This window comes from Cornus florida, unplaced genomic scaffold, assembly GCF_030987335.1.
Source record: "Cornus florida cultivar Cherokee Brave unplaced genomic scaffold, ASM3098733v1 CherokeeBrave_3.0.0_Hap2_Chr11, whole genome shotgun sequence".
Lineage (NCBI taxonomy): Eukaryota > Viridiplantae > Streptophyta > Magnoliopsida > Cornales > Cornaceae > Cornus > Cornus florida.
In genome coordinates this window covers 135002670-135021257 of record NW_026775581.1, presented here as the reverse complement: position 1 = coordinate 135021257, position 18588 = coordinate 135002670, and the positions used below count along the sequence as shown (strand labels likewise).

General features: G+C 31.9%; 1 protein-coding gene and 1 long non-coding RNA gene across 3 annotated transcripts; one reads left to right on the top strand and one right to left on the bottom strand.

Moving 5' to 3' along the window:
• The first annotated feature begins 1588 nt into the window (after nucleotides 1–1588).
• On the top strand, nucleotides 1589–4021 carry LOC132284336 (transcription factor MYB16-like). Of its 2 annotated transcripts, XM_059786429.1 has the most exons (3): nucleotides 1589–1902; nucleotides 2002–2131; nucleotides 2877–4021. In XM_059786429.1, exons 1-3 carry the CDS (start codon nucleotides 1770–1772, stop codon nucleotides 3784–3786), a joined length of 1173 nt encoding a protein of 390 aa, XP_059642412.1. In that variant the 5' UTR covers nucleotides 1589–1769; the 3' UTR covers nucleotides 3787–4021. The 2 variants fall into 2 exon arrangements, with proteins under 2 accessions (XP_059642412.1, XP_059642413.1); XM_059786430.1 differs by lacking the exons at nucleotides 1589–1902; nucleotides 2002–2131 and adding an exon at nucleotides 2138–2221.
• A 4773-nt stretch (nucleotides 4022–8794) lies between these two features.
• LOC132286426 (uncharacterized) lies at nucleotides 8795–11724 on the bottom strand. The gene is made up of 2 exons (XR_009472784.1): nucleotides 11520–11724; nucleotides 8795–10065 (listed from the first exon to the last, which is right to left on the bottom strand). It is a non-coding gene; the product is annotated as an uncharacterized LOC132286426 (long non-coding RNA).
• Nucleotides 11725–18588: the final 6864 nt, after the last annotated feature.

Sequence of the window (18588 nt, the reverse complement as noted above, 5' to 3'; positions counted from 1 at the left end):
CGCTAACTAGTTTTTGCAATCTCTTTATTATTATTATTATTATGATGGATAGATTTGATTACATTGAATGATTTATTTGTATGTGTGCGTTGTATAAAAAATATAATTTTTTATTTTTATTTTTTAAAGTATCTTATGCTGTTAGTTCAAAAAAAAAAAAAAAAAAACACAACATTTCATTTAAGGACAAAATAATTATTTCAATAATAAAAGAGCTTCAAGAAATATTTTACCAAACAAATTGAAAAATCTTTTTGGCATTAAAAGCACTTATAAAATACATTTTTTAAATACTAACATATAAGCTAAATAAAAGTAATAATCTCTAATTCTATCTCTGCTGTAGCAAAAGCTATGCCAATGAAGGCGCATTAGTCAAAATTATAGAATTTAATTCAATTACTTCTGTGACAGTACCTCCTTTGGTAGCCGTAAAATTGGTTGGTTGATTTAGGTTGACTTTTGATAAACTAATTTAAGCCCAGATAATTAAATGAAGCCGACGTCTATGCATAGACTTCAAAGCAGTGTACAAAAAAGGACACGTGTATATATATATATATATATATATATATATATATATATAGTGAATACTTAAATGAATTGTAAAATTGTTCGACTTTAATTTTAAAAGTATTCTTCGTTATAAATCCATGCATTATTGTGAACATGGTTGATAAATTGGGAGTGGAAGTTACCATTAAGAATGAATAAATGATCATGATGAGAAGTTGTAACAGGGAAAGTAATTGAGATTCGTTTGTCAAACCTCATTATTTCGATCATAACCCCATTAATTTGCAATTAATACGTACCTTCAAGTTTTATTTCAAGACAAGGCATGGAGCCAATATAACTGTATTGAAAGCTCAAATGTCTTCCAAATAACGAAATTCTAAAATGATAGTGGAGTAGTGTAACGCTACGTGTTTTGCAATTTGACTTAAAAGTTTAAGTTTTGTTAGATGAAATTTTTATTCAAAATATCGAATTAAGAATTGAGTCTAGTTTTGATATTAGCTGTAACGGATGAGTGTTACACGAAATGATCAAAAAAAACTTAAATTGTTAAAAGAGGCTATCACCCTGTCCATATATATCCATTTACTTTCTCATTCGAATCCGATATTGGACACTTGTAACAAGTAACATTATAACTGTAACTTTGTTGATTATTATAAAATTTACATAAAGAACAATGCTATATACACAAGATGAAAATACTTTAGCCAACAATACTTTTATGCCAGATTTAAATAATGTTATCTTTTCGATACCTATTATAGTTTTTTATTATTTATTATTAATTAATCAATTAAGTTTTTTACTTTGAAAAGAATTTTTTTTTTCGTAAACAATAATACTTAAATATAACAAGACTCTTAATAATAATGTAACTATTGTTATTACATAAATGGTATGAAATTGTTATATACTCTACGGATGTAAAAGGACATAACACGATGGAGACCCTCGTTACCAAGTAAAATTGATAGGTTGGTTGATAGTTGAGAGGGTAGTATAGTCATATGAAGGTAGACACGCACTGAGCAATACTGTTATCAATATCCCATCAATGTCGAAGACTGAGTGACCTTTTATCACTGCCCATATCTTTCTTTATTCACTATAATAGCTAGCTCTTTCAATTCTTGTTTTCTTTCGCTTCAACATAGCTTCTTGTTGGAAGAGTACTATAAGTAGAGCAAAAGCTACAATATCTTCTTTGGTGTTGTTGATCCACATATCTCATTTAATTGCAACTGACAATGGGTCGATCACCATGTTGTGACAAGGTTGGTTTGAAGAAAGGACCATGGACACCTGAAGAAGATCAAAAGCTCTTAGCTTACATCGAAGAACACGGCCATGGAAGCTGGAGAGCCTTGCCTGCCAAAGCTGGTACTAACAACTATTACACTCATAACTTAATTTTGCTATTCAATTATACACACACATATATAGTGTTTACATATACATGCGTCATATATATATATATAGGTCTTCAGAGATGTGGGAAGAGCTGCAGATTGAGGTGGACTAATTATCTGAGACCTGATATTAAGAGAGGGAAGTTCAGTTTACAGGAAGAACAAACCATCATTCAACTCCATGCCCTCTTAGGGAACAGGTGCAATACCTATATATATATATATATATATATGTTCAGTTTACAGGAAGAACAAACCGTCATTCAACTCCATGCCCTCTTAGGGAACAGGTGCTATACATATATATATACACATGCACACACATACAGATTTTTCATAGTGTGTTATGAGTAGCCTTTGAAGACACTTGGTTATTTAATTTGCAGTTGTTGCAATTAATATAGAACTTTTATAGCTATTTGTTCTCTGAATTCTGAATCATTAATTGCCTTTCAATTGGCATTTTCTTGGGTAGTGATTCAATTTTAAAGGACATTGTTCAATGAACAAATATGGAGCTTCATAACAATATATATATACATATATATAGGCCTCTTAAGATGGTTTAAATGTTGAGGCACTCAGCTTCAAATCATTGCAAAAACAAGAAAGAAATTGTACATGTTTTGTGTGTTCAAATTAGAATGGTCATCCCACTGTACTCTACAAATTATTTCTGTTAGTACCCAAAATTCTGAAATAGGTATCTACTGTTTTTGCATAATTCGCATAGTGTGACATTCAAATATTTCCAAATTTGAATTCGTTCTTTGGATTCAACACATGGGTATCTTAATTTAAGTGCAAAGAATCACATATTTAATTTCTTCGATTAACATAACAATTTAAATATGAGGGGAAAAAAAAAAAATTAATTGTAGTTGGTGTACATTTTTCTTGCACAGTTATTGATTGCTGTGTCTTTTATGTTTTGCTTGTGGTCAGGTGGTCGGCTATAGCAACTCACTTGCCCAAAAGAACAGACAATGAGATCAAGAATTACTGGAATACTCATCTCAAGAAAAGATTAGCCAAAATGGGGATTGACCCAGTCACACACCAGCCCAGGAACGACGTCGTTGCTGCCGTCTCCCCAACTGACGGTCACTCCAAGAACGCCGCCAACCTTAGCCACATGGCTCAGTGGGAGAGTGCCCGGCTCGAAGCCGAGGCCAGACTCGCTAAACAATCAAAGCTACGTTCCTCCAACTCATTCAATCAGCTTAGCTCCGCCCCGTCCGCCTCCACCTCCTCCAACAAGCCGTCTGCGCCACCCATCCCGCCACCGTGTCTTGACATACTCAAAGCTTGGAATGGTGAGTGGAGAACCACTAATAAGCCTACTGAAGCAGGTGGTGGAGGAGGTTTGGCTGCCGGGCTAGGTGGTCATGACCTCGAGTCACCCAAGTCAACGGTTAGCTTTTCCGAGATTGCTATGCCAATCGCCGCCACCGGAATAGGGAATTCAGGTGGTGTCTTGAAAGAAGAGGGTGAAGAAGATTGGAGAGGGTTTGGAAATTGGACAAATTTGTCAAAATACAAAGATGGGATGGAGAATACGGTGTCGTTTAGGGATGATATGACACTGTCCTTGGAAGGGGCATGGACACAAGAAGAGTCGTCTCTTAGGACAGCTACGAATGACGACCATGTCAACGGTGAAACTTTTGTGGAGGGATTTACTGAGCTTTTGCTAAATAATTACGGCGATCACCGGAGTTTATCCGATGGTGGCGGAGATTCTGACAACGGTGGTGGCAGTGGGAGTGAATATCATTGTGATGAGAACAATAATTATTGGAATAGCATCCTTAATTTGGTGAATTCTTCGCCATCTGATTCACCAATGTTCTGATCAAGTTTATGTCAACGGCCATTGCAATGTAAGAACCAAGTAGACTCTGTCTCTTATGTGCATTGTCAGTGTTTTGAGTTCCGTTAGATCAAGTTGCAATGTTTCATTCCTCTGTATGGTCAACAATTCAACTCATTGGAGTCAAGTCAGTCAATGAAAGTTTATAAATATATATATATATATATATATATATATCTTTACTTTTCCAATTTAAATTTCTGTTCTCATTTTTTGATTTCTAAGGTGCTGCCATGAGTGAGAATAGTCTTCAATGAATGACCGAAAATCTTTTATGATGAATCTTGACGCGTGGAGAAAAGTCCAATAAGAGATATATGTATTAATGGTGACTTTATTGCTGTTAGTTTCACGTCACATTCTTGATTAGAAAAAATGTACTACTTTCCACTCCTGTTTGGCTGCCAGGAAAATTTGAAGTACTGATAGTAAACACAATATCTAATATTGTGATAAGAAAGAGAACATATGGCGGAACTCAGTTGATGCCCGAAACTACAAAATGTTGCTTTTACAGTAACTGTTTCTTTAGTGTTTTTTATTTTTTTAAGAAGCTCACTACCAAACAAAATTTAATAGAGTTTTAAGTTTTACAATTATTTGAAAACAAAAAAACATTTTTCATAAAAGTACTAAAGATATTCATACAGCTCTATTTATTATATTGCATAATTCTTTAAATACCTTTAATAATAGTACTAAAGATATTAAAATACTCTTTCATAAACTAAAACACCAAAATCTTAATATTTTATCCTTTTATCAATTCATAAACTTTTTTTTTTTTTTTTTTAAAGTATATTTAAATTCTTACACTGGCTGGCGGACAAAATTTAAACAGGACAAAATCTTAGGAGAGGTATTTTGATAAATGATTTTATGTAGAAATAGGTTTTTACTTGAAGAAACAAAAACATCACATTGATAAGTTATTTAATACTGTAACAAAATTGTTTGATGCTTTATAAATCACATTAAATCAGCATCATTTTTAGTGTGGCCTCTTTAGTTGTAATTAATGCTGTTTTAAGATTCATAAAACAATTTGCGGATGTAGACAAATAAACAGGAACATGTTATTTGATAGGGTTGACATTGATGTTTTGTTTGGAATCAATTATTTTAAGATTAGAAAAAGAAATCTGAATTAAAATAGGAATTGGAATAAAAATGAAATTCTATTTATATGTTTGGAATAAATTAAATTTAAAATAGGATTCTGAATAAAAATAATATAATATCATTTTTGCCCTTGTTTAAATAATAAATAAAATATTTATTTTATTGTAAAATATAGTCCAAAGTTATATCATGAAAACAAACAAGGAATGATTACGTGGAACTCTGCGACATGAAATTTAATTTAAAAAAAAAAAAAACCATTTCTAAAGATAATATTGTCTATATTGGCTTATATATATATATATGATTTATTTGTGAATTATGAAGAATTAGATAATATGACTTTTAGTTATAAAATTCTGCTCTATTTGTTTAAATTTTTAAGTACACAAATACTAAAGTATTAGATTCCATAACTTTTGGTTATAAGTAAAAAAAAAAAAAAATCAAGGTGGTGGACCAATTTGTTAAACGCAGACTTTTGGTTATACAATTCTTGTATTGTGGTAGATCAATCTGTTAAACGTAGTTTAAGATATTGGAGTATACCAAACAAAAAAAATTGGTGTGAATTAAGGAGGATTGCAGCAATTCTGCATTATATATATTTCAAATACAAGAATACAAAAGTGATGGTGGATCAATCTGTTAAACACACAATTTTGGTAATTTTGAGAAATCGATATGTTACTCAAAGTTCTGTAACAACTTTGAGGATCAATATGTTAAAGGCAATTTAAGATAGTGAAGTATACAAAAAATAAATAAATAAATAAAAATTAGATATATGCTCAACACTCATATATATATATATATATATATATATATATATATATATATATATATATATCATTAAAATAATGGTATTATTATATAGGATAGGGTTTAATAAAAAGAAGGGTTTAATAATAATAAGGGTTGGAGGGTTAATTAAGGAAATATAAAAATAATGAATATTTATTGCGTGAAATCCCGTGAAATCCTAACGTTTTAGACTGGATTTGAAACACAATTAAAAAGGGATTTCAAATCCTATAATTATCAAATCCCATTTATAATTATGTGGTTCCAAACAAGGCAAATCATGTTTCCAAATCAAAATCCAAATTCTATCAAATCCAGCATTCCAAACAAACCGTGAGTATACCCATTAATGAGACGGGAAGAGGAGAATCATGATAAGAAAAATCTTAAAATTAAAAACATAAAAATCAAATAATTTTTTTATATCAAAATAATGTTGCAGTGGCATTTTCGATATTACAATACCACTTGTGGTCTTTTAATTTGAAGTGATTGGAGTTCAATTTATCAGATTTTTTTTGTATGATAAATTCCGCAATTAGAGCTTCCTTTTAACCTTTTATTATGTAGGGTTAAGACCATATCCAATATTAAAAGTCATTTTTACATGTCAATATATATTTTGACAGGTGTTATAGTGTCAAAATACTACATTTTAGCAATTCTGTTTCAATAGTACATTTCATGCAAAATGCTAATTTTTTACACACCCACCATCTTTTCCAACTACCATTCCCATCATTTATATTTGTATCAGTAATATTAATATTAAGCACATTTCAAGTCAAGTTTTGACATTAGAAGAAACTAAAATTAAACCTAATTAAAAAGAAGCAAAAATCTAAAATATTTAGTCAAAAAAGGACCAAAAACAAAAACAAAAAAACAAATTTATTATTATTTTTTTACCACTATTTGTGAATTAATTTTTTTACATAATATTTTTTTTTTCTTTTTCGGAAATTTATAGATATAGAAGTGATAAATCATCTGACCTTAATTGCCGACTCATTCTCCGAATACAACGTGATTATGAATGAGTCGAAAAGAAAAAAATGTTTACGGGATTTTGTTTTAAGAGTTCTAACGTGATCCAACCACGTTGTATTCAGAGGATGAGTCAGCAATTGAAGTCGGAAGACTTATCATTTTTCATATTATATATATATATATATATATATATATATATATATATATATATATATATATGTATATTATATAAATTTGATTATATTATTATTAAAAATATATATATTTTTAGGGCAAATCATTTCAGCCTCCCCCAATCGCATCCATCTCTACTCTCATTCTCAACTCTGAGAACTTGCCCTCTTTCTCTGCAACTGCAATCTACAAAATCTACAAGAATCAGAAGTTCAAAACCCATATATTTCAATTTATTTATCAATCTGCAAGAATCCAAAGTTCAAAACCTATTACCTATATCAAAACCCACAAAAAATCAAAATCCATATTTCAGTTTCCATCGCCCACTGTTCTAGTTCGGGTTCACCGTTCGCAAGCTTCAGCCGCTGTCTCTCAACTTTCAAACTTGGGCCCCCACCCCCCCCTCTCTATGCAACTACTAACTTGTATGTATGGTTTTTGTTTTAATTTTTTTTCTAAATCAACTAATCGAGGTTTGTAATTCTTAATTTTGTGTATGCATATATATATATTAAGGTTAGTAATTCTTGTTTTGTAATCAAAAGTTCAAAACCCATATATTTCTGTTAGATTTGGCACAAAATATAGAATAGCTATTGTTATTTGTTTTGCTAGATTTGGCACCAAAAATGGCAAAGGTAAATTTTGGCAGCCAATATAGCAGCTCATTGGAGAGCCCAATTTTAACCCACCTGCTATATTTTGAATTGGCAACTCATATGACAACCCTATTGGAAATGCTCTAAGTGTAAAAAAAAACCCTAAACTATTGCTCTTTTACAGATAATCTCCAGAACTAAAAACCGCTTCCTGAACTATTGATTTGTTGCAATTAAGGACAAATCCATCACAAAATACTATTTTACCCTTTCTCATTAAAATTTTTCTTTCTTATTAAATTATTTTTATTATCTTCTCTCTTATGTAAATATTAATTATACTATTTACCTTAATTTTATTTTTAGTATCAATTTATCATAAAAATGAAGAAAAAAATAGATAAATAGATTTATAATTATCATTTTCTAAATTGATTAACTTATTATTAAAACTTTATTATTTATAATAAAACGTATTACAATTTAAACGTTTTTATCGTAAAAAAAATATCATCTTTTCGTACAATATATTGATAAAAAATTAATAAAATACTTTTAAAAAAAATACCTTCTTTTCATGTAATATATTCATTAAAAATTAAAAAATTAATTAATTTTTTAAAAAAATTCTACTAAAAATTTTTATTTAATAATTCATTAAAAAAATTAAAGATAAATTTATGCAAATTTAATGAAAATATCTTATCAAATTAGTATTAATTTTTTCATAATTTATTTAGATAAGAAAAATATATTAAATGTAATTCAATAAGAAGGAACATTAAGGTCATTTAATGAAATATAGTATAATCCTAGGAGTATGTTGCAACAAAATGAAATATTTTAGGGAGTTTTATGTACAAAATATAGTTCTTTACAAATTCAAACATAGTTTAAAAGAGTTTTTTTGCACTTTACTCTTTTTTATATAAGGCATATTAGATACAACATTGATACGGCGTCGACATGTACAAACAGTTATATATAAATATTAATTTTTATTTATATAAATATTTTTATAGAACTTAATTTATTTTTAATATTTTTTTATATCATATATACAATTATTCCACTACTTTATCATAAAATTATTTTTATTTTAAATGAACAAATATCATTTAGAAAAATATTTCTTGCATAATTTCAGTGAATTACTAAACCTACTTTTTTAATTGATCAATTATGTAATAAATAAAAAAATAAAACCCTTTCACTTAATTGTATTTGATATAAAAGCTTTAACCTTTGCAATTTTCACTAAATGCATTAACCTTTGCAATTTTCAATACTCGAAATAATTCCACTCCAAACCTTAGAACACCATTTATATACCATACTTATACCATATTACAAAAGAACAAGGTATACCCACAAACACAGAAATGGGTCAACAGAAATTTCCTTCCCACAAAACAAAATTCGAGACACATTTATGTTGTTTTATCAATTGAGCTCTGCTATATAATCAAGCAGTGGCAAGCCGTAGGGGCCGAATGGTTAGATTACTCCTTGTGTCTCCTTGCTCAGCTTTGCATCCACCCCCTCCTCTACCAACTAACCCTTAACATTTTTGTCCAAAAAAAATAAAATTATAAATATATATATATACACACACACATGTATACATATAATCAAGTAATGGAAAAATAGAATTTGGTTCTTGTATTGTTCAACCCAAAGCTCAAGACAGTTCATTGAAAAAGATGCTACTTCGAATTTTATGACGATGGGTCATTGTCCACAATCAGTGCACTGCATTTCAAAGACCAAATGTTATCTAGATCCCTTGTTCTCACATCCACGTAGCGTTCACAATCCGGTAACAGTCATAAACCTGTAATACGTATTGTCTTTATTCATTGAAACATAACACTAAAGAGTTGTCCATCAAGACAATGACAATTCCCAATTTCATCTCCACTCCCTCACACAAATTAAAAGTTCAAACTCCCTCCATAAACAAGAAAACAATTCAATACAATTGGAGCAAACAGAGTATTACTTTAAAAATAACCAAGTTCTATTTTTCCATTAACCCTCGAAACAATTCATCCTGAAAAATAAATCCCCCAACTCAAAAGATGAATTATATTAACATACAATTCTCAGCTAAGCCTCGCAGGACACTATTATCAACTCTGAGGTGTGTACAGATTGCAGTGAAGTTCATTATTTGCTGGGATTAAACACAACAACAGGAATCGTCTCTGCTACGAGTTTAGGAACGAATTTAACAATTTCCTAAAAAAAAAATACTTGACATATGATTGAAACCATTTTTGCAATCCGGTCTAACAAATATACCGAGTTCAAGAAAAGAGCAAATAAAATGTTGATAAAAAAAAATAATAAAAAAAAAAATGACGGGAAAAATTCACCACATAGAAAACAACACAGTTAATCTTAAATATCACAATCAGATACCTCTCCCCAACAAGATTATAAAGTAATCAATCATATAAATTAATATTGATGCTTGTTATTAACTAGTAAGTTAGGTGATGTAGGGGTATTACAGCCAGCAAAACTACATTCAGTCACCTGGAAAGCGAATCCCCACACTTGGTTTCTGCACAATTAGATTCGGCAACCAAAAATCAATTAGTCATGGAGCCTCATTCCTCGTGCAATTTTATAGTTTAGTAAAAAATTATAACAGTCTAATATTAATTTGTCAACTCAAAATAATCAAACAGTTAGTCTTGCCTACAAATTAGCATATGATTCAATTCCTTGAAATGTATCATTTGAGAACAAATGAACCATTAATACAACAGACCAAAAGGTGGATGGGAAATATATACCAAAAACACAGATTTAACAGCTAATAGAACTACATCACCAAATTATTCATGAACATCATAATTTCAAAGGAAGGATGAGGAAAGTAACCAAGAGCAATAACAAAATAGTCAATGTGTATTACAAATTTACGATTAACCACAACTCTATCTATATATCATGCAGTCCATTGCTGCAAGTCATCCTAAGGAACGAGGTAAATGTGGTAAAACAATCTTAAAGGCAATGTGAAGAGAGGAAATGCAATAAAACAAGCCTAAAGAGCATTGGAGTCCTAAGGAACGAGATAAAAGTAGTAAAACAATCACAAAGGCTATGCGTGCCTCGGTAATGCAATAAAATGATCCTAAAGAGCATTCGAGTCCTAAGGAACGAGATCAAAAGTAGTAAAAGGATGTTAAAGGCTATATGTGCCTTTAGGAAGGGAGGAAATGCAATAAAACAATCCTAAAGAGTCCTAAGGTAGAGGGGAAGTTCAATAAAGGGATCTTAAAGGCGATGCGTGCCTTCAAGAACAAAGGAATGCGACCCTTCAAGAGCATACGAGTCCCAAGGAACAAGGAGACCTTGTGTTCCAAATGGTCCCATTTTGAAGCCATAAGCATGTGTCACGTGAACACTCCATCAAGACCAGATATGTTCACACACAAATCGTCCACAAAGACATGCGCATGTTTTCAAACAGCATAAACATGTATGTCCGTGCGAATTCATAAAACTAATTATCAAATGATGAAGTAACAGCAATCTGTTCACAGTTATTTGCATAATACGGTAGTATAATATTTGGGATGCTTTGGCATCAAATCTTTCAAAAGTATGAAAAGGAACATGAATCCACAATCTGATAAATATAGATTTCAATATATAAATCTTACTATATAATCTAAAGGATCTACGGGTGGATAGATACCTTAATCAAATGTATATCAACATATTATAGAATAAATATGTATCATTGTTGTAATAATGAAGAAAAAAAGTAAAAATGCATAAAAGTTTTCAAATTAAAACAATGTAAGGTTTTCAAATTGATTAGTCATATCAACAAGCTAAAGCTATTATTACAACTTAACCAAAAAAAAAAAAACAGATTCAAACTATGATAAATTATATTTCCTATATAAGAAAAAATTAAAATGCATACAAAAAAATTCAAATTAAATCAAGCAATACTGGAAAGCATTTGAACATATAAACAAAGAGATTAGCAAACAATACATGTGTGATAAAACACCTTCCAGCAAACAGCAGCTTCACGCTTCTGAAGAGTAATAAAAGCAGAGAGAGATTTATAGGGCTCTTCAAATTAGGGCATCGACGGTAAGAAGCGTCTAGTTGATGGACGATGCTTGCTTACGTCAGCCCTTTACCCTTATGGGCCGATGGCCTTTTTTTATATTTTATTTTTTGGGTAAAGAGAATGGGCCTGTGGCCATCGGCCTACTATATAACAGCGCAAATAGTGAATAATAATAATTATAATAATAATAATATTAAAGGGTTTACAGTTGGTTTGTGTGTGTGTGTGTGTGTGTGTGAGAGAGAGAGAGAGAGAGAGAGAGGGGTGTGATTATTTACAATAGAAAGAGGCTCATCTAACCTTGTAAAAGAAAATTGTAAGAAGATTAACAAATCAAATTTTCGTATTAAAATTAATTTGCAATACATTGGACACATAAGCAAACTTTTATGTTTCTTTAGTTTGACTTAATTATGACAAATTAAAATCTTATATTTGACCGATTCGTATAATTTTATTTTAAAATCCTTTTTGAGTTTTGTAAAAATATATACATATATATAATAAAACCATTTTAATATGGACAATGTGATGATGTAATTTATAAAGAGAGTTCATGACAATTACTATAATGTTGTGTTCGGTGGAATGGTCATTTTCATTCTATTGTTTAATTGTAAATATGAAATCTATAGAAATAGACTAATATAAATTTTAAAAAATAAAAAATTTCAAATTAAATTCTTCAAAATACCCCTGTTAGTGGCAAATAATTTTAATTGACAAAATAACATTAAGAAATAGTGGCTATGGTTGATGGTGGTGGATGTGGAAGATGACAGTGGTGGTGGTGGAATGTAGTGGAGGTGACGATGGTGGTGGAAGATGGCAGTGGATGTGGCAGTGGTGGAGGTCGGTGGCGATAAAGGTGGAGGTGGCAACGACAGTGGTGGTGATAGAAATTGGTAGCGGTAGTGGAGGTGATGGAAGTCAGTGGCGGTAGAGGTAAAGGTGGCGACGGCGGTGGTGGTGATGGAGGTCGATAACAGTGGAGGTGGTGGCGGTAGTGGTGGAGTGATGGAAGTCGGTGGCAGTGGAGGTGGAAATGGCGACAACGGTGGTGAAAGGTGGTGGTGATGGAAGTTGGTTGAGGTGCCGGTAGTGATGGATGTGACAGGTGGAAAGTGGTGGTGGTGATGGAAGTCGATGGCGGTAGTGGTAGAAGCGGCAATGAAAGGCTGTGGAGGTGACGACGATGTGATGGTGGTGGAAGACAGCTACATTGGTGGTGGTGGCAGTGACCGTGGTGTAAGGTGGCGACAATGTGGTGGTAATGGTGACGATGTGGAAGGTAGTGGTGGTGGTGGTGGTGGTTGAAGGTGTTAGTGGTGGAAATCGGTGCCAGTAGTGAAACTCAGTGGTGGTGGCAGCCACAGTGGAGGTGGCGGTGGCTAAAGGCACTGGAGGTGGTGGCGGTGTGTTAGTTGAAGATAGTGGTGGTGGTTTTTAGATTTGGAGCATGAGAGTTTTTTGAGAACTTGATTTTTAAAAATATATTACTTGGGAATGGAATGACCATTCAATAGGTTTAGTAATGAAATAAATTTTCATTTCAATGGAATGATCATTGCCATTTTAAATTGCATACCAAACAAATAAATAATTGAAATGTACATTACGTTCCATTTCTGCACACCAAACATGGCATAAGATCAATTTTGGTAATAATTTTTAGAATATATTTTTATAAACAAAAATAATATAAATTATATCATAATTATTATTTTGCTAGTATGAATACCTTCCGCATCCTAATTGGGCTCAACGTTTTTATACTCGGGGCTATCTGTGTCTTAGGAAAGTTTTTTCAGTAAAAATGTATTGACTTAATAACTACTCCGGCCCAGCCCGAAACTCAATTAACCCACCCAATGACTTTGAGCTGCCAACTCCTTTGAGAGAGCTTTGCTATAAACTATAATCCACTATTTTTCAAAAAAAAAAAAAACTATAATCCACTAAGATTTTTTTAAAAACCTACAAATCATTATCATTATCATCATCAACACCATCATTGTTGAAGCAAGCTAACTTATTGAAAAAGATGAATGGTTCATTACATCTGGAGAACAACAATTAATGGTTTCCAAGCTCTCTACTTGCACGTAAGAAAATTTGCCAAATATTTACCCAAGAATCTTAAAACCAAATTAAAGGATAACATCTTGACAAAACTGCCTCAACAAGTTTCTCCTCTCAACTCATCTAGCAACTTGTCTGTTACCTTAAAAACCCAAAGGAACATGTAAAAGAAAATCCAAACACAGCTTAATCTGAAACTTAAAAGTCATCATCCAAACAAAAATCGAAGTACAAGAAGAGGACATAATAGTTAGAATATATACCAAATCATTCATACACCAATAAGTTGAAAGGAAGAAGGGTAATTTATACTAATATCATTGATTTCTTCAACCAATATTTGCCCTAATAATAACTCCAACCCATCAACCCACAAAATGGAAAAAGATAAAAAGGAAGTAAGATGAGAAAAATGGTTAATATCATCAAATAGCGCAAGTGAACCATCAATAAAGAAACTTAATATACTAAAATGAGACCCACGATCAAAACGTACATTGAAAAAGTTATAACAGCCCAGTTAAAAAATGGATTTGCACAAAAACACTACTCTTGGACTAAATCATATATTCTCATGCTTATCAGCATTAACCTTTAACACCAATCAAATATGGATAGTATTGACCCTGTATTTCAGGGCCATTTTACATCTAACATGGCCCTCCCAAACGTTAGATCTAGCAACTCTTACAATGTTAAACCATGCAAAGCCTAATAATCAACTGCAGACTACCTAAAAATGTGGTAACAGGACCTATATCACTATTTTTTGAACCAAAAACAGCAAAAACAGGACAGACGTGCAAGGAGATCATTTTCAGTAAGCAATAGAAAATTCCTTGAGAGGGTATCATTTCCAAAACAGCTCTATGCACCAAAGCTTCTTTGTGCCAAGGAGGCAAGGACTACATGTCCCCTTTGAATAGTAGCCAATAACCTCAAAATTCCCTTACAATCCTTAATCACATAGACAACGTGAGACCAAGCTCCGTTAAAATAGACTGTCTGACAATCATTGCCTCCAAGAAAGAAATTGCCCTCATAAAATTATATATGACTGCATAGTAGATGAAGAGCAATCAATGACACCAAAAGTAAACTCTGGACAAAAAATACTCAAGATCGATTAATAATCTCTTTCTTTGCAACTAAATCTAATTCTAACCTCTATAGAACCTAAGACATATTACACATTGCCAGAGTATAATTAGGAATCTCATCATTCAAACATATTCTGGAATGTTGTTATGTAAATAAAGGCATGTTATTAGTTCAACTTGTCAGAATAAATATCCTTCTATAACTTGTCTGTGCTAAAAAAAAAAATTATATAAAAAAAGGAACTCTGAGTAAACAAGACAAGGAATATCACAAAAGGATTTTTTTGTATAGTCCTCTTAACATTATGGTATAACTCATCCTGATCAACCCTTAACAAAAACTCAAAAAATGAAGAAAAAGGCTTTTTCTGTCAATGTATTTAGTCATACGCACATATGCACTTCTAGAAAAAACTGTTCACCTTCTCCTTATTACCATTCTATACCATATGTGACCTAGAAAATAAGAGAATATTACTACAAGAATAAGATAGCTCACAATAATTAAATTTTCTTCCTTGCCAAATATCATCATAATCAAAACTCAAGGTAGAGGTAGAATAATATTTGCTGAATTACAAGTATACTGAAAGGAACCAATCGTATTTAGATATGCAAACAGATATTACGGGGGTCATTACTTGGTGAGTTAGTGTAATGGCAAGTTTCGACTGATAAGTGTGAAAACCAACAAAAGTGTGTAAGTGGGAGATACATTGGATAAGGTCCTTTAGAATATATAATAAAGAAAAAATTTAATATCTTTGACCAATTCATTAATGATCCATGAAACTGTTTTTCACTTTTCCTCAATTCAAATATCCCATACCCAATTAAGCTATTTCTGGTTGGTAGCATGCTGCATATAACTTCAAAATATACTTATCACAATATGTGAGCTCTAAGCTGTTCTTCTATTGAAGATTTGCATATTAATAGATCTCTCATATGCATAAGTTAAATTTTAAAGAAAAAGGTTTAACATTATATATGAAAGAACAGGCAAATTAGGACACCTAACACTTTGTAGCTGTAATGAAATCACAGAAAGTTAAATCTAGAGATAGAGGTTTTACATAAAATATAAATGAACAGGCAGGTAAGGACACACAGGAATAATTAGCCATAATAAAATCAAACACACGTGGAAATGACCACCAGCCTTTCATAAATAATAAATCTTCTTACTGGTAAAACAAGGCAATCCCCTAAACCAGTGTAAATCCTATATAAATACACACCCCAACCATCACAATCACCACATGAGTGTTATACAGAGTGCGGACCTAGAAAAGAATATATAATTGAAAGATACAACCGCTCAAATGGAACTATGAAGCACATGTGCCGGTTGTCAAAATTTTAAAAATTAGAGCATATGTTATGACACTGCAAATGAGAAACATAATCCTGAAAATTTCCAAGACATGACAATGTCGACAGAGAAAGCTAATGTGATCTTCATAATAAACAAGGCGATCTTACCTCTTCTGATGCTGTATCACCACCAAAAAACCTCATTTAAGTGATTAGAGGATCACTTTTTAGATGACAGACATTATATGTAGCCAAATCATTTTGATAGAAACTCATATACACCTTTTTGTTAGTGCTCTGCTGCCAGCTTCTCTGATTCCAAATTGCCCTACAAACTAATATTGAATACTTGAAATCCTATCTCACCCTCGTACGCTTTGACTACGTCAGGAGCTACCTCCTTATACTTTGTCAGAAACCTGGTCTCAAAATTCTTTTTGCTACCATTCAACACCCAAACCACATCTACATCTTTCTGAATCAAACCCTTTGACATCAGAACTTGCAGAACTGAACATCTTGGAACGATTCTCTTCTCCAAACTAGTTAGAAAAATATTTGGGCATTTAGTAATCTCTGATGCTCTTAACCCCGCCTTATTCACCAAGAAATTCATCAGTTCCCTAATCTTCTTCTGTGAAGAAAGCATACATCCCGGTTGCAATTTGAATGCCGAATTAAATGTGATTTTAGACCAACCAAAGCTCATATAAGCTTTTTTTTTCTTTTCCCAGTTGAGTGTGCTATTCACCAGCATTGAACGGATACCCAATAAGTATGATCAAGTTTTGGGATCAAAACCCATTTCCTTAACTGCATCAGTAACCTCTTTAAACACATCAACTCTCAACGTTAATGCGCTAGGCTCCAACTGTAGTTACAAGAGAAGTTTTAAAACTTCCAACTCTAGAATTTCTATTGGTTATAAATTCAGAAGAAGTCCTTAACTAATTAACTGTAGATTATAATAATTAATTAAAAGGAATTAAATTAAATGCTATAACTGTTAAGCCAAATGGCACATCTAAGTTTATATGTTGATGAAAAGACGTGATAAATTCTATTAATATGTAGGTTTTGATTAACCGAGACATTGAGAAAATAAGATCTTTTTCTACTCTCAGAAAAACTACTGCAATTATATTCTCTCTCTGCAATCATACAGTCTACACCTAGTATATATATATTCTCTATTTCTTTGTGGCAACCTAACATCAAAACTTGGTGAAAGCTTCTTTGCGATCGTGTGCATAGGTAACCATTGGAGTTGTATCTGATGGTAAAATATATGTTTCATGTGACATTTAAGATATAACAAACCTTATACTAATATGTCATGAGATAATTAACAATATGTTAAGAAATCATTAATTAAATATGCAACTCTATATTTAATTAAATATGCAAAATAAATTAATGAAATAATAATTATAAATAAAGAACTTGGACCGAGGTTAGTATTGGATACTATGTCCTTAAGACAGATTCGCCCAGCTATGGTGCTAACGGACTCAGTGACGTCTATCTCCCAGGATACAACGGTCTACATCCACCAGTAGCAGCACTACAAACTCGTTGATACATCGAACCTTCTCCGTGTACTACTCTCTCTGACTCAAAAATGCATTTATGCTATATAAATGCTGAATTGGGTGCAATTCGAATCAAATGGTTCGGACCAATCTTAATATGACTCGATGAAATTGGATTAGGGTCTAAGTGGTTCGGACCACTTAACCTATGGTTTGAACCCACTTGGGTTGGGTTCAAGTCTAGAGAGGGAGATAGAAGAAAATGAAAATGAACAACTTGCAAATGATCCAAAGGGGGGTATTTATAGAAACATAAATGCCTTTTCGGATTGGTTGTATGTCTTCATTATTGGACACAACCATTGCAATAGGTTGCAATGGTTTACATGGTGTCTGTTCACCACTAGACACATCTATTCCAATAGGTTGCAATGGTTCACTTGGTGTCTATTCGCCAATAGACACATCCATTCCAATAGGTTGCAATGTGCCTTTTCGAATGGGTGCAACCATGGGTTATGATGGTTCGGAAAAAGGTGTAACCCTTTGAAAAAACTAAAAAGTGATTTTTTAATTTAAAAGGTGTAACCCTTTAGAAAAACTAAAATATGATTTTTTAATTTAAAAGGTGTAACCTTTTAGAAAAACTAAAAAATAGTTTTTTTAATTCAAAAAACCAACCACCCAAAAAACCCACTCATTTGTGAAACCCATTTAAATAAGTCCAGCCTAAAATTAGGCCCAATCCAAAATTCCAAAAAAGAATAATCTGGACTTTACAATTAGGTCCAAGCTCAAGCCCAAATCCTAAACTCAGCTTATTTAAATTTCAATTTGTTTCAACATTTTTTTTCATGTGGGACAAACACTTCCCACATTTTGCATACCCATTTAAGCTTATCAAAACACTACACTTTGGAACTAATTTCTCATTCACCCGGAAACGGATTTGAGAA

Coding starts and splice junctions, on each gene's coding strand:
- LOC132284336 (XM_059786429.1), top strand. CDS start 1,770: ATGGGTCGATCACCATGTTGTGACAAGGTTGGTTTGAAGAAAGGACCA. Junction 1,903..2,001: donor AGCCTTGCCTGCCAAAGCTG/GTACTAACAACT, acceptor ATATATATATAG/GTCTTCAGAGATGTGGGAAG. Junction 2,132..2,876: donor CATGCCCTCTTAGGGAACAG/GTGCAATACCTA, acceptor GCTTGTGGTCAG/GTGGTCGGCTATAGCAACTC.